This window comes from Dermacentor silvarum, unplaced genomic scaffold (genome assembly GCF_013339745.2).
Source record: "Dermacentor silvarum isolate Dsil-2018 unplaced genomic scaffold, BIME_Dsil_1.4 Seq768, whole genome shotgun sequence".
Classification (NCBI taxonomy): Eukaryota; Metazoa; Arthropoda; class Arachnida; order Ixodida; family Ixodidae; genus Dermacentor; species Dermacentor silvarum.
The window spans coordinates 67039-91311 of record NW_023606746.1 but is presented as its reverse complement, the minus strand read 5'-3'; the positions used below and the strand labels follow the sequence as shown (position 1 = coordinate 91311).

Below are 24273 nucleotides of genomic sequence, written 5' to 3'. Positions count from 1 at the left end.
TGTTATCAGGGAAGCGAGCGTTTGTCGGCGTGGGGCAGTTCGTTGGCTGGACTGGGCCTCCGCTGCTGCATGAAGGGCTCTCTCCTAAGCTTTTGCTCTGTGACGGTGTCGGAACAATGCCGGTCGGAGGCGCCGCCGCATTATTCGGCGCGCTGCTGAGAGCATTGCCGGTCCGCGCTTTGTTCGAATTAGCCGTCGCAAATGCTTTCGCGTTCGAATTACCGAGCGTTTTCGCCCATTGAAATACACATAACTTTGACGGGACCAGAGCAGTCAGTTCGAATAAACCGGCAGTTCGAATTAAGCGTGTTCGAATTAACGAGATTCGACTGTATTATCACCTTGAAGGCCCGAAGGCATTACACAAGGGGGGGAAATACAAACATGTGTAAAAGTGGTTACGTACTAAATACAACTATCGCTCAAGATTTACTCCCAATACAGTGTAGGCCGCTTATAACGTAAGTCGCCGGAGTCGCGAATATCCGCACTAAAAGCGGTACCGCACTATAACCAAAGCAACAATTTTCAAGGCCCGCACATATGCAAAACACGTGCACCGAGCCGCCACGCGTATGCGACAGTCGAGGAATGCGGCTAGAACGTTTGCATTCAATTTACAGTCGAATCTCGTTAATTCGAACCAAATTATGCCGCGGCGCCTCCGACCGGCATTGCTCCGGCACCGCCATAGAGTAAAAGCTTAGGAGAGACCCCTCAATGTCGCGCGCGAACGAAAAAAAAAAAAGGATGCGGTGGAAATTTCACCCTCTCTCAAATGGCAAGGTCACTGGAACATGCGTGTACGTGCCGACGTCTCAGCCACGCTACCGTAGCCACGCATAGAAAATGGCAGTGAACCCTTCTTTCTTCTTTATGCTTCCTCTACTTTCTAGTCACAGTGTTGACCTTGCACGCTGCGGCTACGGCGCAGAGGGAAGCAGCGGCGCTGTCCCAGGCCGGCCAACGAAACTGCCCACGCCTGGCAAACGCCTGCTTCCTGATAACGGCAGAAAATGAAACTTCGGGGAGCTGGCGCCATGCCGGCTGGAGCGGCGGCCCCTCCACTGCGGCGAGCGCGCACGGTGACAGTCGAAAGTGAGGGAGCTACGAGGGAGGGCGAGGGTAGCCACCGAAGCGGCGGAGTTGCCAGGCGCGCTCCCCTCCCCTCACATTCCACGGTCTCCGCGTGCCCCCTTCGCCGTGCTGTGCCGGCGCCGCCCGCTCCCTGAAGTTTCGTTTACTGCTGTTATTGTGAAGCGAGCGTTGGCCGGCGTTAGCAGTTTCGTGGTGCTCGCTCGCTATGCGTGCCGTGATATTTCACGACTCGCACTGAAGATTGTGGTTTCAGCCTCACTGGCTGTTCGTTCGCGCTACGTGCCCTTCTCCTCCACTTTGTCTCTCTTTCTTCCTCGAGCACTCCTTGGGGCGCCTATTTGAGGGAGCGTTTGCCGTCTCCGCTGACTTCCGTACTCCCAGGCAGCCGCACTGTAACCGGTATTTCGTTTCCCGCAACTGCACTATAAGCGATATGTGTATACATGGAGTGCTATGGGAAAAGTAACAGGAGTCTGAAAAGACCGCAATACAGTCGAGCCCGACTATATCGAACCCGTTTATATCAAATAATGTATATATTGTTGTATGTATGTGGTACAGTTAAACCTGCTTATAACGAACCTCCATGTAACAAATTCCTGGATATAACGAAGTTTTTCTATTCCCCGCCGTTACTCCATAGAAGCACATGTATTTGAGACCTCTACGTAACGAAGTGGTAGCGGGAGACCCCCTCGATATAACGAATTTTCCCCTCCGACAACCTAGAGATTTCGCCCCAAATTTTGTCATTTTTGCGCGAGCAGCAACTAGAAGCACCTTCTCCGGTGCGACGGAATGCGAAGCGAGCGCACGTGTGCGTGAGCGAGGCGGGCCTGCATCCCTCGACCCGGCGATCATGCCGCCGCGGGCGTGACCTTTCCCCCTCCCTTAATTCAAACCTGATCCTGCTGCTTGCTGCAGCTTGCCTAGCCCTGCCTAGCCGGCACTCTCTCCTTTTCCAGTTGATGTTGCCGACGCGCTGGTACACGCTGTGACACATCACACTCGATGAGCGCGGACGCGCGCTGTCAAACGCTGGCAGCGTGTGGAAGCGCCGCTGGAGAAGCGAGCGAAGTGACCTTCGTGCTGTTGTCTATCGCTTCAACGCAAACTGAGCGCCGAGAACACACAGCAAGCACAAAGCTACGAGCCGCCGACGCACCTACACTGCTAGACTCTGCCCCAACGCAGATTGCTTTCAAGATACGGCCCACGCGACCGCGTGCCGCCGCTACAGTACGCACTTGATGCCAGAGTACAGTACAACGCCGCCCCTCTATCTCTCCCCCCTCGCTCCCTCGCCGGTGTCTTGAGCACAACGGAAGAAGACGCGCTTCCTCCCTGCTTTTCTTGTGCGTGCAAGATTTAGATGCGGTCGTCGGCTCCCCTCACACGATTTCACTCGCACATACAGTAAAAGCTCGTTAATTCGGATTTCACGGGACCGAAAAATATGTCCGAATTAACCTGAATGTCGAATTATCGAGGGTATCAAGAAAACAATAAACAAATGCTTACTACGTCAACACGCTCATATTTGCAGTATGAATCAGTAAATTCTGTTTCTATTTTGCATAAACGCACTGCGGAAGCTGCAATTCTCGTCATCTCGCGACTGATTAGAGCTCGCAGCGGCGAAGGTTTCGCGACTTCCTTCACATCGCGGCCACGGCGCGCGTCTTCATCTGAGACGCGCTTTTCACTAGCGCGCGCACATCCCGTTTATTATTTCGCCGGGTCGCCGCCCATCGCGATGTACAGTTAAACCTGCTTATAACGAACCTCCATATAACGAATTCTTGGATATAACGAAGTTTTTCGATTCCCCGCCATTACTCCATAGAAGCACATGTATTTGAGACCTCTACGTAACGAAGTGGCAGCGGGAGACCCCCTTGATATAACAAATTTTCCCCTCCGACCAACTAGAGATTTCGCCCTAAATTTTGTCATTTTTGGGCGAGCAGCAACCGGAAGCACCTTCTCCGCCGCGATGAAATGCGAAGCGAGCGCACGTGTGCATGCGTGCCTGTGCGAGGCGGCCCTGCATCCCTCAACCGGGCGATCTTGCCGCCGCGGGCGTGACCTTTCCCCCTCCCTTCATTCAAATCTGATCCTGCCGCTTGCTGCAGCTGGCCTAGCCCGCCAAGCCGGCACTCTCTCCTTTTCCAGCTGATGTTGCCGACGCGCTGGTACACGCTGTGGCACATCAGACTCGAGCGCTGTCAAACGCTGGCGGCGTATGGAAGCGCCGCTGGAGAAGCGAGCGAAGTGACCTTAGTGCTGTTGTCTATCGCTTCAACGAAACTGAGCGTCGAGAACACACAGCACGCAGAAAGCTACGAGCTGCCGACGCAGACTCTGCCCCAACGCAGATCGCTTTCAAGATACGGCCTGCGCGACCGCGCGCCGTCCCGCTATCCCTCCCCCCTCGCTCCCTGCTTTTCTTGCGCGCGCGAGATTTAGACGCTGTCGTCGGCTCCCCTCGCACGTTTTCACTCGCACATACAGCATACGGCGCGCGGCGACTGCGTTATCGCCCTTGGATCGACTTTCGGGTACGGCCACACTAGCGGCAAAAACACGCAGCAAAAACGCGCGGCAACGCGTCATGCCGCGTGCTGCGAGATGAAGAACCAATCAAGAGCGACGAAGGTGACGTCACGGAGCCATCACAACCGGAACACCGCCGGTCCGCACCTGGTTTTCAATCGACAATCGTCGTCTCTCGCATGAAACGAGCGCTCGTGGTGTTGCTCGCCCGTTCGGAGAGCGCGGGAGATCTTATCGCGCTGCCGCGCGGCGAGACGCGTGTGCCACGGTGGCCTCGCGGCAAGGCGCTGATGCGCGGCAACTTGCCGCTCGCTGCATGACGCTGCGCGTTTTTTGCCGCTAGCGTGGCTGTACCCTTATATACGGAATATCTATGAGCCAAAACCAATTTTAGGGCCACCACGCGTCATAGACACCATCTTTATATAGCAAATACGGATCTCAAGGGCCATACTTTTGCTGGCGGAAACCGAAAATACGTCATAGTTGTCGCCCCCGGCACTTTGGGCGGCCAGTGCCATTGTCAAACCACCAAGCCAAGCGACATGAAAAGTCAAAATGGCCGCTCGGGCCGGCGTGGGGTGGCAGTTCGCTAACGTATGATGCCGGAACGGTCCCACAGTTGCGACGCAACTGCGGGGTTACCATTGCATTGGGTTCTATGGGAGCTGTGCCGGGACCGGTCGAAAACGACGTAACAGCCGGGAAAACGCAGCCCCCGGAAACGTAAGAGCGGGCTTCTACTGTAACACTATACGACGCTACGACGCCATCGTGACGCTCGCTCTTCGCTTCCGATGCCTCGCGCTTGTGCGAAACGATACGCGTCCACGCATCCGGTACCTGGTGTGACATTCCAAGGATGAGTGCTTTAACGAAAACGGAAAATGGGTGCACGTTAAAATTGAGGGCGCGTTAGAATCGAGTAAATACGGTAAGCGTTTCTTTTTCGAATTTTCGTGCCGAACCTGCATATAACGAAATCCTCTTTATAACGAAGTTTTTCGGGAATTTGTCAATTCCGTTATATCCAGGTTTAACTGTATCTTTATAAGTGGACTGCATTGTATGTACCTGCTTCAAGTGTACTAATGATTAAAACACAGTTGTGTCAAATCCCCGACCATATGTCCATAAAGCCTAATGTATTGGCTTATCGCGTGACCGTTAGCGCCGCGAACAAGTTCCAAAGGGTCTATGCTGTCTATTTACAACGGCATCCTCACGTTTGAAAAGTGTGCTTTTTTTCAACTTTTCTTGTGTGGATACAAGGAATTTTTTACAACTGCCATCTTGTGTGGATACGAGGAATTTTTTTTTTTTTCACACCATAGTCTTGGTTTTTGTTCCATTGCTTGCCAACTCCAGTGCTTCAGCTCACACATCCGCAACCGCTGACACATCTGCGCGCCTGTTGGCACGTGGCAGTTAGTTTTGGTTTTGTGCTGTGGGCTATTTCTGTTTGTTGTACTTGCAAAAACTTGTGTCTATTCGATTTCTAAACTGTCAAAGGGTCACTGCTAGATCCTTGCTCATTTATCGTTCGTGGTGGTGCTATTACATCTGTTCATGTGTGGGCGCTGGTAATATGACTGATGCTGCCTTATATGAAGAATGCTCCCATGCCAGCATGTCCTTTCTTGAGATTCACGAAAACTGATTGGCAATGGCAATGGGACAAAGGATTACTGCAAGTTTGTCACTCATTTGGTTTCTCTGACAGATGCACAACCATCGAGTTTTCTTGTGTGCGCTCACATACACAGTTAGATTGTGCTATAGACATGCGCGCCGGCTGCTCTGCTGCAAGTGAGGCAAGCGACAATTCCTCCGATGTGGACAACTGCCCAAGTGCCGAATCAGATTCAGAGTCGTTGGATGGCAACTCTTCAGACGAGGAACTACAGTATAGACCACTTATAACGTAACCGCTCGTAGTGCAGGACCGGATATAATACGGTCTTTTCAGACTCCCGTTATTTTTCCCATAGCACTCTATGTATACGCGTATCGCTTATAGTGCAGTTGCGGGACACGAAATACCGGTTACAGTGCGGCTGCCTGGAAGTTGGGCAGTCAACCTAGACTGCAAATGCTCCCCTCAAGCCACAAATACCGTATTTACTTGTATCTAACGCGTACTTTTTTTCAGACAATACAGGTCCAAAAATTGTGTGCGCGTTAGAATCGAGTACGACCCTAAATCTGCGTTACCATATAGCCATTGGCATTTCAAAATGGCCGCCTCGCATGCACGTCGAGCCTAGCTACTCTCGAGCCTAGCTACCGTCGCTTCCTCCATGTGCTGCAGTACACGTGCTTAGGCAATAGTCTACCGTCTGTCTTCATGTTCTCTGCGTCTGCTCTATCAGCCTTAAGTACCGAGTTCATCATGATGCCGCATTTAAAAGGAAAGTGATCATGTGTGCGGAGACGGATGGAAATCGGGCCGCATCACGGGCATTCGGAGAATCCGTAACTTGCATTTGGGACTGGCGCAAACAGAAGGAGCGGATTTTTGCCAGCAAAGCAATGCGGAATGGTTTCAGTGGACCGAAGCAGGATGTAATCTGCAACGATCCACTTCGGCGATACGATCGCCTTGGCTCTATCTTGAAAGCAATCTGCGATGGAGAAAGTCCGCCACGTGCCGTGTTTTCGCCGCTTATAGGTCGCGTTGAAGCGAGAGGCATGATAGCACGAAGGTCATTTCACTCGCCACGCTTCGTCAGTCGAGCGTTTTGACAGTTCGTTTCCGCGGTCAATGAGCGAGATGTGTTCATGTTTGCTTGTGCATGCGTGGCACCGTGCTTGTTAATTTATTTAGTAAGCGAATACAGAACCTAGAGCATGGTGACAGTGATGGCAGAAATGCACCTGGAGTGTCCATTATCGCAAGAAAATCGTTTTGGTTATAGTGCGGATATTCGCGACTCGGGCGACTTACGTTATAAGCGGTCTACACTGTACTTTTAACGAGTTCGGACTCAGAATCAGACAAGGGAGGAACTTCTCTGAAACGTGCGCGGCACGACGATGCTGTCCGGGACAAAGGTGACTTGTCACCCTCGTTGTTTACATTTGATGCCGCTTATTCTGGAAAATTGTCCAGTTTTACATGACCACGAGATGCTGAAGAAGTTGACTACTTCAAGCTGTTTTTTCACAAACAGCGAGTCTAGCAGATTGTGGCTGAAACAAACAAGCATGCAAACCAGCAGGTACACGGGCGTAGCCTGCCCCGAAAGCCACGACTCGAGTCATGGCTGGAGAGGGATGTTGCTGAAGTTACTGTTTTCTAGCCATTGTGCTTTTGGTGGGTCTGGTCCTGAAAAATACTCTTAAAAGAAGACTGGTTCAAGGATACCATATTGGAAACTCCTTTTTTTCTGGCGTGTCTTTTTTGCCAACTGTTTTTGCCTTTTGATGTGGGTCCTGCATTTGACCGCATGCAAGGGCAATCAGGCTGATAATGGAAGCTATTGCCCTGTTCCAAGACCTCTGCATAGATGAGTCACTGATGTCTTGGTGAGGACGACTTTCTTTCCGACAGTATTTATCTTCTAAGACAGGAAGAGAGCGGTGTGGATCAGAGAGCAAACAGGGATAGCCGATATTATAATTGACATTAAGAGAAAAAAATGGAGCTGGGTAGGCCATGTAATGCATAGGATGGATAGCCGGTGGGCCATTAGTGTTACAGAATGGATGCCAAGAGAAGGGAAGTGCAGTCGAGGACGGCAGAAAACTAGGTGGGATGATGAAGTTAGGAAATTTGCAGGTGCAAGTTCGAATCGGCTCGCGCAAGACCGGGTTGGAGATCGCAGGGAGATGCCTTTGTCCTGAAGTGGACATAAATTTAGGCTGATGGTGATGATACAGTAGAGACCTGCTGTTACGTTCCCGGGTGCTGCATTTTCCCGGCTGTTACGTTGTTTTCGGCCGGTCCTGGCACAGCTTGCATAGTACCCAATGCATTGGTAACTGCGTCGCAACTGTGGGACCGTTCCCACATCATACGTTGCGAACTGTCACGCGCTGGCCCGAGCGGCCATTTAGACTTTTCATGTTGCTTGACTTGGCTTGACGATGGCATTGGCCGCCCAAAGTGCTGGGGGCGACACCTATGACATATTTTCGGTTTCCGCCAGCAAAGTTATGGCCTTTGAGATCCGTATTTGCTATCTATCTAAAGATGGTGTCTATGATGCGTTGTCTCCCAAAAATTAGTTTTGGAGCATAGATGTTCAGTATAAAGTCCAAGGGGGATAACGCTGTCGCCGCGCGCCGTACGCTGTATGTGCGAGTGAAAGCGTGCGAAGGGAGCTGACGACCGCCTCTAAATCTCGCGTGCGCAAGGAAGAAAAGCAGGGAGGTAGCGCGCCTTCTTCCGTTGCACTCGAGGCACCGGCGAGGGAGGAGGGGGACGAAGGATCGCGAGCGGTGTTGTACGCTAGCATAAACGGCGCGACGGCGCAGTCACGCCAGCCCTATCTTGAAAGCGATCTGTGTTGGGGGCAGAGTCTAGGCAGTGTAGGTGAGTCGCGGCTCGTAGCTTTGTGCGTGCTGTGTGTTCTCGGCACTCAATTTGTGTCGAAGCGATAGACAAGAGCACGAAACTCACTTCGCTTGCTGCTGCAGCAGTGATTCCTCACACCAGCGTTTGACAGCGCGTGTCCGCGCTCATCGAGTGTGATGTGTTCATGTTTGCCTGTGGGCGCTGACACCATGCTTGTTAATATAGTTAATAAGGAACTGCGTCGTTACGGGGCCCTGGTGTGGGCGCAGAGGGGAACCTTGATGGCGGCATATGTCATTGCTTCCGGCTGGGGTTGCGGCTATTGCGGCTGCACATCGGGAACTCCAAGTGAGCGCTGAACTTCTTCGACGATGTCGGCGATAGGTGCCACTTGAGGCTGCAATCTAGGAAAGAGCTTCTGCAGTTCCTCGCGAACAACCGCTCTGATGGTCTCATGGAGGTCGTTGCTGCTTGAACGACAATGTTGTTTGCGGCCAGTGTTTGGCAGTTATATTGCCTTGTCCGCATGTCGAGCGTCGTCTCAATGGTTGTGGCCTCGGAAACAAATTCAGCAAGTCTTGGCTGGGTTCCATATCAATCCGGCGAAGAGCTTTTGTTTGACACCCCTCATCAAGAAGCGAACTTTTTCTTTTCTGTCGTTGTCACGATCGACGAAACGCCACACGTTCGTCCCGAACTTATCCTTTATTATCCACCCCAACCCAACGCACCACACCACTCACGTTCCCCCATTCACCTCTCTGTCCCCCGCACACACTCACTCTCGCCGCTGTCTTTCCCGCACTCGCGCCACATCTAATCCGCTCCGTCAACTACTGTTGATCCCGCGCGTGGCCTCCGAGAACTGTGGCTCCTCATCGCGTGTCTTGGGCTCGCTTGCCCTGGCCCTTGTGCGTCACAACTCTCCCCCCCCTCGAGTTGTGAAGCCGTGCTGGTAGGGAGAAGCAATGGCTCATGGTAGAGTATCAACTGATCCGCGTGGGCAGTAGTCCGATAACGTCCTGTAGTAGGATCGCTCAAAACAAAGTCATTGTCGCCTAATCGTTTGAGTACACAATAAGGTCCACTTCGCCGCGGTGCCAATTTTGCCGAAACGCCCTTGGCCGCATCACTCAAGGTGTGAGAATCCAGGAGCACAAGGTCACCCTCTTTGATGGTCGTTGGCTGCCGATGACGGTCGTAACAGGATTTTTGCACCTTCCAAGCAACTGCCTGATGTGTCCGAGCATATTGGAGGGCCTCTCCAAGGCACCGCTGAAGTTCTGTAGCAAGTGCATGGCGTGCTGCTTTTGGAGGCTCCGTGTCCTCCTTATCACTTGCAGGTTCCCATGGGGTGCGCAACTCGCGGCCGTAACACAACAATGCTGGAGTATATCCGGTGACAACGCTCTCGGCAGTACGCATGGCAAGGCTGATCTCAGGTATATGCCGGTCCCAGTCTTTGTGGTTGGAGCAGTATGCCCGTAGACATTGCTTAATCGTGCCATTGTGACGCTCTACCATTTGGCCGGCCGGCCGGTAAGGCACCGTGTGGCGATCTTTGATGCCCCAGTGTTTCAAGAGGTTGCGCCATAGTGTGCTAACAAAGGGCTTGCCATTGTCGCTGGTGATGGCCACAGGTGTGCCATGGCGGCAGAAGACTTGCACCATGCACTCCAGTATTTTTGCACTTGTTGCTGCTCGTAGAACGAAAAGCTCTGGGAACTTGGTAAATTTATCAATAACTACCAGCAAGTATTTGTGGCCCCGAGGTGTAGATGGCAAGGGCCCGATAATGTCGACACTGAGTTCTTCCATGGGTGATGTTGCCCACTGACTGCTCATGAGGCCCTCTGGTTTCTTGCGCCGAGCTTTTGTGCGCTGACAGACAGTACAGCATTGTACATACTTTGATATGTCAGCCCGCATGCCCAGCCAGACGAATCGTGCTGCAACACGCCTCAGAGTTTTGAAAAATCCAGCATGGCCCGCAGTGGGATGGTCATGGGCCATCTTCAACGCCAGCTGACGCAAGTGATTAGGTAGCCACGCTACCTTCTTGTTGCCTCTTTGCTGAACCAGTAGTCCGTTTGGCTGCAGTTTCGTTGTTTCTGCCAGATCGCGAAAAAGGCGATGATCAGGGTCTGAGCTTGGAAGCCGAGTCCCTTGGACCACTGCCTTCAGCTTTAAGAGGTGGTCATCACGAGTCTGTTCTTGTACAAGCTGTAGTGTGTCACTCAATAGCAAAGAGTCATTCTCCGAGGCAACAGCTACTTCATCAAATGTAATTTTGCCTTCAGGTTCTGGGGCAGCAATGGGGAACAGAGTCTCATGCAGGTTGTCATTTGGGCTGTCTTCACACTGGAGAGGGGCTCTACTCAAGGCATCAGCGGGTATGTTTGCCAGCCCTCGTCTGTGCTTGATTCGGCAGTTGAAGCCCTGCAGCCGAAGAACCCAACGCTTGACCCTGGGTGAAGCTTGGTCGGTATTAAACATCCATGCCAGAGAGGAGTGATCACAGTGTATCTCAAACTCTGTAAATTCAAGATATGCCCTGAACTTGTCCACTGCCCAGACTACTGCCAGGCATTCCCACTCCTGGACAGTATAATGTCTCTCCGCTGCTGTAAGGACTCTGCTAATGAAGGATACAGGCCGCAGTCCCTCAGGGCCAGCCTGCAGTAGCACAGCTGCAATCCCAATGCCACTTGCATCTGTCTCTACCACAAAGGGTCGATTTAGATCTGGGAGGCTTGTAACAGCATCCTGAGCTAAGGCCTGCTTGAGTGCAGTGAAAGCCTGTTCTTGGCACTCCTGCCACTGCCATGGCTCGTTCTTCTTCAAAAGGTTGGTCAGTGGATGTGCGGTCAGTGAGAAGTGGGGGATGAAGCTTCTATAGTAGCCGGCTAGTCCCAGGAAGGCTTGCAACTGTTTAACTGTGCAGGGTCTTGGGTAATCCAGCACCGCACGCACCTTCTCCTCGTCTGGTCTGCACTGCCCAGGGGAGATGATGTGGCCTAAAAACTTAAGGGATTGGCAGCAGACCTGCATTTTATCTGGATTAATTGTAAGGCCAGCAGCCTCAATGCGTTGCAGCACTTCCCTTACATGCTCAACATGGTTTTCCAGCGTCTCCGAGTAGACAAGAACGTCGTCTAAAAACGCCATAGCGAAGTGGTGATTGATTCCCTGCAGCACCCGGTCCATCAGGGTTTGAAAAGTTGCTGGGCCGCCTGCCACCCCGAAGGGCATCCTTGTAAACTCAAAAGTACCTTGATGGCAAATGAAGGCCATTTTGGCTATGTCAGCTTCGCAAACAGGAATTTGAAAAAACCCTTGAGAGAGATCAAAGCTTGAAAACCACATTGCTCTGCCCAATTGCGCTAGCAGCCAGTCTGTTCGAGGCATTGGGTAGGCAGGTACTCGGGTGCGTGCATTTAATGGCCGGTAATCTACAGCGAGCCGGTAGCCTCCAGATTTCTTTGCAATGAGCACTGGAGCGCTAGTCCAAGGGCTGGTGCTCCGTCTTATAAGGCCCTGTTCGAGGAGGTCATCCACACAGCCCTCAATGATCTTTTGTTTCTTCACGTTCACGGGACGTAGCTTGCATCTCACGGGCGCACTATCCCTTGTGTCAATGCGGTGCTGAGCCAGGGTGGTACATCCTGGAATTGTAGAAAACAGATGGCTAAAGTCATACAGAACTTCACTCATGCTTGGCTGTAGCTCCTTAGTGGTAGCCAGGTGCATGTTCTCTATGTCCGGAACCACCAGCACTTCCTCAAAGAGGTTGTGCAAGTGGTATGACTCTGCATCTTCTATTGCCAGTGCTGCTGCTGGGTCCCTTTCGCGCTTAGCAAATGGCACCATGCACTGTGGATCGGTTCCAATAGTCCATCCACCCAGCAATACATGTAGAGAGATGCCTGTTGCTGTCAAAAAATCTCTGCCCAGCACAATGTCCCGACGCAAGTCTGGCACACACAGGAAGTGTTGACTGCGGCTGCTTGTGGCCCACTGTATTTTGCACTTGAGGGAAGTCGTTGATTGAGACCAACCTGTTGCCAGGCGGAGTGCTCGTTCCTGTGTCTTGGGTTTGGCGCCTGCCTCGACCGCTACCCTTGCCGCCGGTGCTCCAAGCAAGCTCACACTCGAGCCTGTGTCCAGTAGGGCCTGGAACGTCGTCCTCCCAATCCGCACTTCCAGGAGAGGCTCCTTGTTGCCGGCCAAGGCCGCTACTTGCAGTGCGGTCTCGTAGGTGCTTGCCGGTGTAGCACCTACCGTCTCCCGTTTCCCGCACACTGAGAGCGGATATGCCCGATCCCGTTGCATTGGTAGCAGCGGGGCGGGACGCCACGTCGACCTGTAGGGCACTCGCGAGCTATGTGGTCGACGCCTCCACAGCGATGGCAGGTAAATCCTCCGGGGTCAAGCGGTTGGTACCGTTGCGGCTGTGACGGCGCTGAGAAATGTGGCGTCCTTGTGGTGAATGCAGCCAACCCACGCAATTGGTCTCGATGGTAGGAGGGCTGTATCGCCGCGGGGTGCAACGGCCAGGGGGATGCCGCTGGCGGATACTGGAACGGCGCGGCAGCCGCTGTGATCAACCCTCCGGGTTGTGTTCCCGACAGGCCGGCCACGTTTATAGTCGACTGGAAGGCCAAGTCCCTCGCGACTTGGTCAGTCGGTGGTGGTGGTGGCTTGTACTGCAGGCGCCTCCAGAACGCTCCATGAGGCCGTCAGCGGCCTTCGCCAACTCCGCGAGACTGGAGAACTGCCTTCCTTCCACCAAATCCTGGAGCTGCGGGTGCATCTGCCGCAGCACGCGGTCAACTTTTTCTGACTCGGGAACTTCGCCGCCAATCCGGTCGTAGTAGGCCGCGATTGTATAAATAAATTCTTTTAAATTTTCTTGCGGATGTTGCGTCCGCAGCTCCAGCTCTTGCTTCAAGCGGCGCTTCGCGTCAATGGAGGAGAACTCTGCAATAAATGCGGCAGTGAACTCCTCCCACGACGCAAACGCGCTCACGAATCGCCACCACAACTTCGCGCTTCCTTCCAGCGCAGCGGGCACAATGTGGGTAAGCCTTCTGTCGGCGGCGACACTGCTGACCAAACAAAAGGTCTCCAGCCGGTCTAAAAATTCCTCGGGGGACTGCGGGTCGTTGAATCCCTTATACTTTGGAGGCTGACCTCCCGTGGAGCGCGGAGCGCATTCGTCCGCCGGTTGAACCGCCGCCGCCGTGGTCATGGTTCTCGGAGGTAAGGCCTCGGCCTCCATGAGTCTTTGTCGCACAGCTGCCGCAACTTGCTCACGTTCCATGGCCGATCCGTTCGTCTGTCCCAGCATATGCTGTACTAATTCTTCGGGCACATTCACTGCCTCCATGTCCACGTCGATCCCGGACGAGCCCCCACTTGTCACGATCGACGACACGCCACACGTTCGTCCCGAACCTATCCTTTATTATCCACCCCAACCCAACGCACCACACCACTCACGTTCCCCCATTCACCTCTCTGTCCCCCGCACACACTCACTCTCGCCGCTGTCTTCCCCGCACTCGCGCCACCTCTAATCCGCTCCGTCAACTACTGTTGATCCCGCGCGTGGCCTCCGAGAACCGTGGCTCCTCATCGCGTGTCTTGGGCTCGCTTGCCCCGGCCCTTGTGCGTCACAGCATGTTGGGGTTGGCATGCTTGAACAGGCGACTCATCTCCTCGGTGAAAATCACGATGCTCTCATTGGGCAGTTGCACCCAGGCTTCTAGGAGAACTTCGGCCCTTTCCTTGCGGACGACGCTTGTGAAGGTCTGCAGGAAGCCGTGGCGGAACAGGTCCCATGTTGTCAAGGTTGACTCCTGATTCTCGAACCACATCCTGGTGGTATCTTCCAATGAGAAAAAGACATGGTGCAGCTTGTTGTCGCAGTTCCAGTTGTTAAATACAGCGACCCTTTCATACATCAGCCAGCTTTCCGGATCCTCAAATGTTGATCCGCGGAAAGTCGGTCGCTCCCGGGGGTGCTGTAACACGATCGGTGTAGGCAGCACTGGCGCTGTCATTGTTGATGCGGTCGTGGCCGTGCACTTCCTGGTCTTCTCGGGAAGAAGTCCGTACTCCTGGGGCTGGTTTCGTAGCCTGAGGCTAACTCGATGGTCCGGGACGTTGGTACTGTCTTCGGGGTTCGGGCTTGGATCACGGCTTTTCGGGGGTGTCCGGTGCATGAACACAAAAGCACCTCCACCAGATGTCGCGTAGTAGTGAAGGTGAAGAAAATAGTCGTAAAACTGCATGACAAAACTGATTATTGGGCAAACCTGTGCCCACAAAAGCAAGCTACACTAGAACAACAACGATAGCGGCGAACGCAGTCGACGATCGTCAAAATCTGATCAGCAGCGAATCGCGTCGGCTTTTATACATGAGTCATCGAAGGTTCCAGAGTAATCCCTGGTGCCCGCGTGTCTTCTAGAAGGTACTAGACAATTCGCGTCGCTGATACAGTTAGATTACATACGCATCGGGGACAACAGACAACGGATAGAAGCATTGATAACGTTCGAGAAACTTCCGATACATGCAGGCAAGTCCTGCGCCGTGCGATAACGTTTAATATTTGTTAGCCAGTGAAAAGCGGTCACCAGTGAAAGATAAACAAGTACACGTGTCAATATGGAGAGGAGCAAGCTGGTAAGGCCCACTGGGAGTCAATCCCCTGAGACTGACGGCAAGGCATTTTGTTCGAAGTTGCCTCCCACGACTGCCCAGGGAAGCAGTACTCGGAGAAGTTGTCATGTCAGCGCCAACACCTCTCGATGACAAAAACGTCTCAAGGACATAAGGTACATGTGCGTTGAGTTCAACAAAACCCTCTGTGTGGAGCCATGCTTCGAAGACTACCAGATGTTAAGGTATTTCACAGCCAAAGAGTATTCATATTTTCTGTAAGAGCGATAGTATGCTGTGTGCATTTTATATGACTGTGAAACATTTATTCCAGTGTCCATACTTTTTTTTTATACTTGTAAGTTTCTATGCAAGCCAATCTGTATTCATAAACAATGCGTGTATACCTATGAAAAATATTTTTTGTCACTTTATGGCCACTCTAAAAGCGTTGGGGTGCATTAATTTAAAAATAGGTCACTCTGAAGATATTAAATCAGCAATAAAAAAAATGCTGCAGGGATTCTGAGAATAGCCTACTAATGCATAAGCATTGTTTCGCTCGGCTGCTACTTCGCTTTTGCTTACTTATTTAGGTAGCTTATTCATGTCTACTCATCGCTGCCAATCATCTACTATTACACTATTATAACAATTGCACGTGTTAACTTGACGAATTATGCACTTGTTTTGCAGATATATCAACTGAGCCGAAACGGCATTACAACTGTTTTTTTTTTAGTTCTGCTACGCCACAGCTTTTCTAAATTTTTCCTTTTCTTTTTGTTTTCCTTTTTTTTATTACCTTGACGTGGCGACGGTGGCAACACCAATCTCTTTCTTTCTTTTTTTAAGGATACCAATCATGTACTTTTACACTATTCCCGATCACTGTTTTGATTTCCACCGAGATAACATTTCAATGATTTGCCTGGCAACAAGCTCAACCTTTGTGTGCGAAGTCGCCTTATAAGTGATGGCGGATCCAGACGGCTCCGGCACTGAAAATGAAGAGCCAGCGCCTGTGCTGTCGACAAGCTCATGACCCCTTGCTTGATTCAAGCAGACATTATCATTCGCAAGTGGAACGGCGTACAAAAGTGAATCGGCAAATTTTTTGAGCCACTTGGTCAGTAAAAAGCAGTGTATTGACTGTCGTTGAAGACCGCAGTTGAAGATAGTGCCGGGTACTTATACGGCACACGCTGTCGGCATCTCTGCTTTTTTTTTTTTTATCAACGGCTCTTTTCAGAGCCACTACAACGATGCATTGGCAGAGTTACGGAGGTCTTCTACTCCTTCATTCAGTCTCTCCACCTGAGATATATCTCTACAATGGTGCGTTTTCTTCATGCATTCATTTTTCGGGGCTGCTCAATTTTTTGGGTGTCTTTGTACTCCCTAGTGAGTCTGAAAAATCTGGATGTTAATGGATATATGCTATAATTTTTTTCTTTGACAAGCATAAATGTTCATGTATCAAGCTCAGTCTAGGAACAATATTGTCACGTTGTTATGATGAATAACCACAGTGGCAATGCACAAGTCATGAAACTTAACTATTTATTGGGTGAACCTGTGTTTTGTATCACAACAGGTAACATTCAGTACAATGACAGTAGCAAGCACACTCGATTGTCGGAATTTGACCTGCGGGTCAGGGGCTTCGGCGTTTATATGTGGCTCATCGAAGGTTCCCGTGTAATTGCTGGTACTGGCATAGCTTCCATAAAGTACAACACTATTTGTGTCACGCATACAATCTGATTACACAAGGCCTGGCGAGAGCATAGACAACAGATAGAATCAGCGATAACATTCAAGTTCCAAATCATGCACGCATGTCTTGCACTGAGCTGATAACTTTAAGCATGCGCCCCTCGAAACAAGGATAAACAAGTGCACATGTCGTTATGTTGGTCATTACAGAGAACAGTCCTCTATAGTATAGTGTCTCTGAAGTGGGCATGAATTGAGGGCAGAGTGGCAGTGGCCACCCAGCTGTGCATGTTGATGTCCCCCCCCTGTGTTGACACCTTCCATGTGCTTCTGTGCAGCCTGCTTCGGCAAGGGGTGCGGGTGTGCACGTAGTCCACCGCTGGGACCAGATACCCAAGAAGCAGCCACTGGTAGTTCAGAGGTCAGTAGCCCCTCAGCATTTTTGCAGGTGTTGTAACCAGCGACATTGTGCTGGCACAGACGTATGGCATTAGCACCGCTATCATGAAAATGTTTAATTCTTTATAAGTCCACTCTTGTTGCAACAGACTCATAATCCGACAAAAAAATGTCCCGTTTTATTCGAAGTCCGTAATATCGGAAACGCCTCACTTCTGAAACTTTGGTCGCGATGTCTAACAATATATCGCAAAGAGTGAGCGACAAACGTCCAAAGTAAAAAACAAAACAATGCAGAAAAACAAAAGTTGCAGTTTTGCCCGACAGGCGAAGATTGCGATAGCAGATTAGTAGACAGCTATACGAAGTAAGGATAGTAGTTTTATTGGCCGCATAAAGTTGTAAACATTCGCTTACTAACTAAATTAACGAGCACGTTGTCACGCGCACACATGTAAACATGAGCACTGCTCATCTCGCTCAAATACTGCAGAAAGTCGCTGTCAAAACGCTTCAGTCAGGAAGCGAGGCAGCAGCAGCGAGCGAACTAAACGTCAAAAGCACAGCGCATACGAAGCTACCGGCACTGAGCGCACTTTGTCTTTTCACGATAAGATCGCTTTCAAGATACGGTGGCTGTGCGGCACCGTAAGCAGCCTCTCCCTCACCTCCCTCCCGTGCATCGCGCGCCAAAGAGGCAGTGCACTTTTGCCCCGCTTTCCTCCCTCGAGCGTGCGTGCGAGAGCTGCGATTGTCGGCTGACCCTCACAGGTCTCTTCAGCCCGTGTCGACATGGCAAAAGTATGTTCTATACACCCGATTGTGAACAAAATTGCCGCTAGTTTCGTCCGCTGTAGCCGATAGTCCGTTGTAGTGCGGTCCATTAAAAGTGAACTTCGTTGCATCAGTAAAATAGGTAAAGCAAATGAAGGTTGAAATGTGGTCTGTTATATTCATAAAGTTTGTCGTACGCGGGTCCGTTGTAACGAGCGTAGATTATATATAGTAGAATTTTATGAGCTGCTCTATGCTATTACTGCATGATTGTTGTTTTTTTCCGTTCTGCTCCAAGTGTCTGTTTTGTTTTGCACATAGCCATGATTGTCGAACTGCCCAGGCCTCTCATGAGACTGCAACTTATTGAAAATAAACAAACACAAAGTTGCAACAGAGATATGGGGGCCCTTTGGTATTGGTAGGCAAGCCCTTAAAGCAGGGAGCAGATTTGCGTGGCATTATCATCTCTGTGAGAGCTAGTTGGTTTGTTTTCAAAGCAAGACGAAACAGCGCAACTAATCGAAGTGAAAATATGTACCCCAGGACAAGCACTGTTGACTTGTGGTGCACGTTCGCTTCTTTGTCCTTGTTTATGCATTTTTCTCGCTCTTTTATTGAGGGTGGGCAATTCTCGTCCTCCTACGCAGGTACGTGCGGACTCCATACCTCATAAACGGGACCAAGTTTGACCTGCGCCTGTACGCGCTGGTGACCAGCTTTGACCCCCTCAAGATCTACCTGTTCCCAGACGGCCTGGTCCGCTTTGCTTCCAACAAGTGAGTGAAATCCTGTCACATAGGGGTGCATAAATGTCACTCCAGTTAAAGTGAGTTAGTCAAAAGCTTTGCCTGAGCTGTATCATACGAAGGCTGTGTTGTTGTGACAATGGCAGAGCAACAGAGATTACTGCTCTGGAACTTCGAGGGCAATATTTCTGAATCAGCACTGTTTGAGGCCCCTTTTTTAGGATTGTCAGAATTGTGACTGAGCTTGTGCAAACATTTCACATCTTTAATATTCTATTCAATATTTGCGTCAGCTAGAATTTCGGTATTAGAAGTATTCAAGACAAGCAAATATAAATATTTTTCCACGTATCAGCCGTATCCCCAATTACATGAAGGGTAAATAGGACACCGGCCACTAAAAAAATACAGGAAAAGACGATTCGGCTTCCCTGACGGGAGCCTTGTTCACAATGTAATCAAGGACGTGCGGTACAATGTTTATAAGGGTTTAAGGAGGGAGGAAGGTAGGTAGTAAACTTTATTGAGGTCCTGAAGTAGTCACCCCCCGTTTTCATGGAGGGAGGGCCGTGGGCCGCTCCCGAGGAAGGGATGAGAAATAACTTTTTTGTTTCTTGGCAGAAAGGGTTGAGACTTGGGCGGGGTTAAGCAGGGAAAAAAAAGAAGAAAAAAAGCATTGTGCTTAGAGGTGACATGGAGCTTCCTCTTTGTCGGGTTTCTCAGCGTTAGCTTCTTTTACGCGCGCCACTCTATACAGTCTACGCTCGTTACAACAGACTCGCGTACAACAAACATTTGGATATAGCGGACCATATTTCAACCTTCGTTTGCTCTACCTATTTTATTAATGCAACGAAGTTCACCTTTAACGAACCACATTAAAACAGACTATTGGCTACAGTGGATGAAATTAGCGGCAATATTTTTCAAAATCATCATCAACATCATCAGCCTATATTTATGTCCACTGCAGGACGAAGGCCTCTCCCTGTGATCTCCAATTACCCCTGTCTTGCGCTGGCTGATTCCAACTTGCGCCTGCAAATTTCCTAACTTATCACCCCACCTAGTTTTCTGCCATCCTCGACTGCGCGTCCCTTTCTTGGTATCCATTCTGTAACCCTAATGGTCCACCGGTTATCCATCCTACGCATTACATGGCCTGCCCAGCTCCATTTCTTCCGCTTAATGTCAACTAGAATATCGGCTATCCCCGTTTGTTCTCCGATTCACACCGCTCTCTTCCTGTTTCTTAACGTTATGCCTAACATTTTTCGTCCCATCGCTCTTTGTGCAGTCCTTAACTTGTTCTCGAACTTCTTTGTTAACCTCCAAGTTTCTGCCCCTTGTGTTAGCACGTGTAGAATGTAATGATTGTGCACTTTTGTACATGTGTGTAAAACGTACTTTTGTCATGTCGACATGGGCTGACAACAGACTTGCGAGGGTCAGCCGATGATTGTTGCTCAATGTCGTGTGAGGAAGGTAGGTAGGGCGGAAGCGCGCTGTCTTCTTTTTTGCGCGAGACACTGGGGGAGGCGAGGGAGATGAGGAGGGGGGGGGGGGTTTCTGTTCGGGCGGCTGCTGCTTACAGCGCAGGCACGTAGTATCTGGAAAGCGATCTGCGATGTGGGCAAATGACGCGCCCGCGCTGGCCTCATCTTCAAAGCGATCTGCGATGTTGATAAAGTGCGGCCAGTGTTGGTAGCTCTGTATGCGCTGTGCTTTCGACGTTTAGTTCGCGCTGAAGTGAGAGGCAGCGTGAAGGTCAATTCGCTCACTGCTGCAGCTGCACTTCCTCTATCCACCGTTTTGACAGCGAGTTTCCGCGGTCAGTCAAGCGAGATGTGTTCTTGTTTACATGTGTGCGCGTGGCACCATGCTTGTTAATTTAGTAAGCGAATGTTTACAACTTTATGCAGGCAATAAAACTGCTATCCTTACTTGATATTGCTGTCTACTAGTAATTTGCTATTGCAATGGATGCTTCGGCTTCGGACGAAACTGCGACTTTTTGTTTTTTTTACTTGGGACGTTCGTCGTTCACTTCTTTGCAATAACGTTGTTAGACGTCTATCGCGACCAAAGTTTCGACGTGATGCGTTTCGGATATTATAAATTTCGGATAGAACGGACATTTATTTTTTGTATTATGAGGTTCCGTTGTAACGAGAGTCGACTGGATATGGTGCTTTGTGGCGGCGGAATCAATGAAGAATAGCAACAGTGCGGGCTGATAGCCAACAGCGATGTTTTTGTAATAGCTCATATGGGGGGGCAACTGATGAACTGATGGGCAGAATGGTTAAATTTGGGGCTTTCATTATAATGACCTTTCAGAAAAACAATTTACTGCAGTCCCCTGAAGTTCGCTATATCGAGACTTCACTGTAATAAATTGCATGCTCTCTTCTGCAGCTTTCCAAACCTCTGCTTTTTTTCTGTGCCGACACCAAGTAGCCAAACTTAATTGTTACCACTAGTAACAATTAAGTTTGGACTGTATCGGACTGTATCGGAATTAAGGACTGTATCGTAAGCGATCTATTCAAGGGAAGCTTGTATTGTCTCACTTGTGCCTCGGTGTCGATGTTGGCGTATGAAAAAACCCAAGCCGCGCAAAAATAAAGATTGCTTGTCGGGCTGTGGATTCAAACAACTGACCTCTCTGGGTTGCGAGACCACCACACTAACCTATTCAGCCACTGTCGATTCATCATACGTGCCCATTAAAGCGTGGTTTTATATGCATAAAACTGTCGTGCGTGATCACGCCCTACCCTCAGTCAATCACAGGCCTCCCCTCCCTCCAGAAGAGGGAAAGGGTGTAATCATGTGTTCGCTCGCCTCGCGCCCTCCGTTTCCCGCCAGTTCAGGCCTTGCAGTCGGATGGGGAGGCTGTGTTTGGTTGGTTCATTCTGCCGAAGAGCAGGCTGCGTTGAAGGAACGTCAGCGGCAGCGGGCCCGTGAATGTCTCAAATGCTCAGAAAACTAACCAACCCCTCCCCTAGGGTTGGACAAGCTTCACCTGCACCCCTTTTCCTGGTAGGGGAGGGGCTACTGATTTTTTTACCATAGACCACACACAAAAGTTCAGGGGGCCACGGCTGCTCATTGTTACATCCGAGTATTGTTAAAATCGTTGACGTTGTAAGAGGGTTCGACTGTACTTCTTTTGATATTTATTGTACGTGTTGAATGTTTGTCCCGTTTTTTTTTTTTTTTTTTTCAATCCGGTTACAGTCAACGACGGAGTATTCGGACCCCGATAGTTCAGAAGTGTTTGATTATTCAGACAGCCCCGCAGCACTGCCACTGGCACCACAGACTTAATTTATATGAACGACACTTTACAGTGCATCGTGCGATAATTCAGACTCCTACTGCATGACCGTGTCCTCATATGGCCACGGATGGAGTCAAAAAGAAATAGCGATATTTTTGTTTTGAGATGTTGCCGGCATGGTCTTCGGCTATGTTGCCAGCGCTTTGTGAAACTGAAACTTAGTGAAGCCTATTCAGTCTAGTAGTCGCCGATGAGAATTCGGTGCATGTAGTAATTGTACTTTCATCCATCTGTAGCATCAGCATGACAATGGTCGAGATACAGGCTGCAATTTTGTAGCAATGCTTTCCGCTAGTTTCTCTACCACATTTTATTGTGCACTGTTTATGGCCAGCTGATCCCGCTGATAACGCGTGCGGAGTGATGCTCTGACCAGTGACAAAGCGCGAAAAGAAATATCATAAAGAACATTGCTAGGAAATCGCGGCTACGGAATGTCTAGAAGATGGGCAAGCAACATGTGTTGACAAACTTGGTCCATATTCTTGATAGATCACTTTCAAAAAGATACTTTCGTTTTCATTATATTTCACACCATTTCTGCCTTGTGATAAGACAGCGTGCTTGGCACTGAGCCTAGGATGACATCGCTCGTAGATGCCGATGTGTGTTGCATTAGTCACATATGCGAAACATAGCGTGCTTTGCACTGTGAAAGAATGCCGGCACTCCAATGCCGATGCATCTTGCACTCTAGTCACGGGAAATGGAAGGTATCTCTGAAAGTGGCGATCCGAGAATACAACACACATTTTGTGGTCACTTGTGGAATAAAGTGACTTATTTTGGGGCATATCCTGCATTTCGGACTTTCGTTTATTCGGACGTTCTGACAGTCCTCATTGAATCTGAATTATCGGTCGACGACTGTCGGTTATAACAGCAGAATTTTCTTGGTACGTGAATATTATAAGTGAGTGTGACGTTAATACAAATTGCGTTATGTTGCTAAACGCAAGGTTACTGTGTACTTGCTTGAATCCTGGCTGTGGCACCTGTGTAGATTCTAGTGAAGGCAAATGCAGAAATGGTTGTACATTATTGAGATTTAGGCGCACATTAGAGAGCCCCAGATAGTCAAAATGATTCTGCTGCCACTCCTAGCATTACGAGGCCCTGCCTTCTCCTCCCCCCCCCCCCCCCCTTCACTAATTACCTAAAACTTGCACCTGCAGATACTCGCAGGAGAGTGAAGACCTGAGTGACCGGTACATGCACCTGACCAACTACAGCATCAACAAGAAAAGTGCCACCTACACAGCCGGAGGCAGCGGTGACTGCCAGGGCCACAAGTGGTACGGGCATCTTCCTTTATAATTTTTTCATCAGGTGTCTTTTTAAGCCTCGACTAGACAGCTAATAGACAGTTTTAGTGTAGTGTATACAACTCATAGCGTACACTATACGCTATAGTACAGTTTTAGTTGGCGTGCGAGATCTTCCGATCTCATAGGCCTTATGCCAACGCCGCACCTATCTCTAGACTTCACCAATAGGTGGCGCTGACATTTCTCGAAGGTTTCCGTCGTTAGGCTTCGTGTCGTTTGAAACGAGAAGCAATCTCGAAAACTCCACAAGGTTATCCATAATACACTGTCGTTGAAGTGGCCTGAGACTAAGCGAAAGCTGTTTATGCAGTCGTTTGCTACTAACAAAGTGAATCGTATAAAAGCCACGCCAAATTCAATTCGAAGCGGGCAGCGGAGACCGCCGCCATGTTTTACGTAAACTGTCAAATGCTGGCGGCGTGTGGAAGCGCCGCTGGCAAAGCGAGCGAAGTGACCTTCGTGCTGTTGTCTATCGCTTCAACGTAAACTGAGCGCCGAGAACACACAACACGCAGAAAGCTAGGAGCCGCCGACGCACCTACACTGCTAGACTCTGCCCCAACGCAGATCGCTTTCAAGATACGGCCTGCGCGACTGCGCGCCGTCCCGCTATCCCTCCCCCCTCGCTCCCTCGCCGGTGCCTCGAGCGCAACGGAAGAAGGCGCGCTTCCTCCCTGCTTTTCTTACTACTAAGTGGTTCTTTTGGAAAAGGAAAGGTTGGCGCTATCTTTTGCAGCCCTTGAGGGAGCACGGCTCAGCGCGTGAGATTAGACGGTGTCGTCAGCTCCCCTCGCACGTTTTCACTCGCACATACATCATACGGCGTGCGGCGACTGCGCTATCGCCCTTGGACGGCTACGCTAGCGGCAAAAACGCGCGTCATGCCGCGCGCGGCTAAAGCGGCAGGAATCGGGGGTCTTGCGGCGTGCCGCGAGAAATGAGTTCTGCGGCAAATGCCGCATGCCGCGAGATGAAGAACCAATCAAGAGCGACGAGGGTGACGTCACGGAGCCATCACAACTGGAATGCCGCCGCGCCGCGTTTTCAATCGACGATCGTCGTCTCTCGCATGAAACTATGAGCGCTTGCGGTGTTGCTCGCCCGTTCGGAGAGCGC

The 24273-nt window shown here is 50.4% G+C and overlaps 1 protein-coding gene across 1 annotated transcript in view; it reads left to right on the top strand.

Annotated features, from left to right (window-relative positions):
* LOC119435509 (tubulin monoglutamylase TTLL4) overlaps positions 1–23146 on the top strand; it is a gene marked incomplete at its 5' end in the record, with an annotated part of 30584 nt that extends 7438 nt beyond the window's left edge. The window contains 3 exons of the mRNA XM_037702347.2: positions 16900–16982; positions 18385–18513; positions 23005–23146. Of these exons, the coding sequence (XP_037558275.2) occupies positions 16900–16982; positions 18385–18513; positions 23005–23146 (354 nt within the window). The remainder of the gene's footprint in view (positions 1–16899; positions 16983–18384; positions 18514–23004) is intronic.
* Between the last annotated feature and the right edge of the window lie 1127 nt (positions 23147–24273).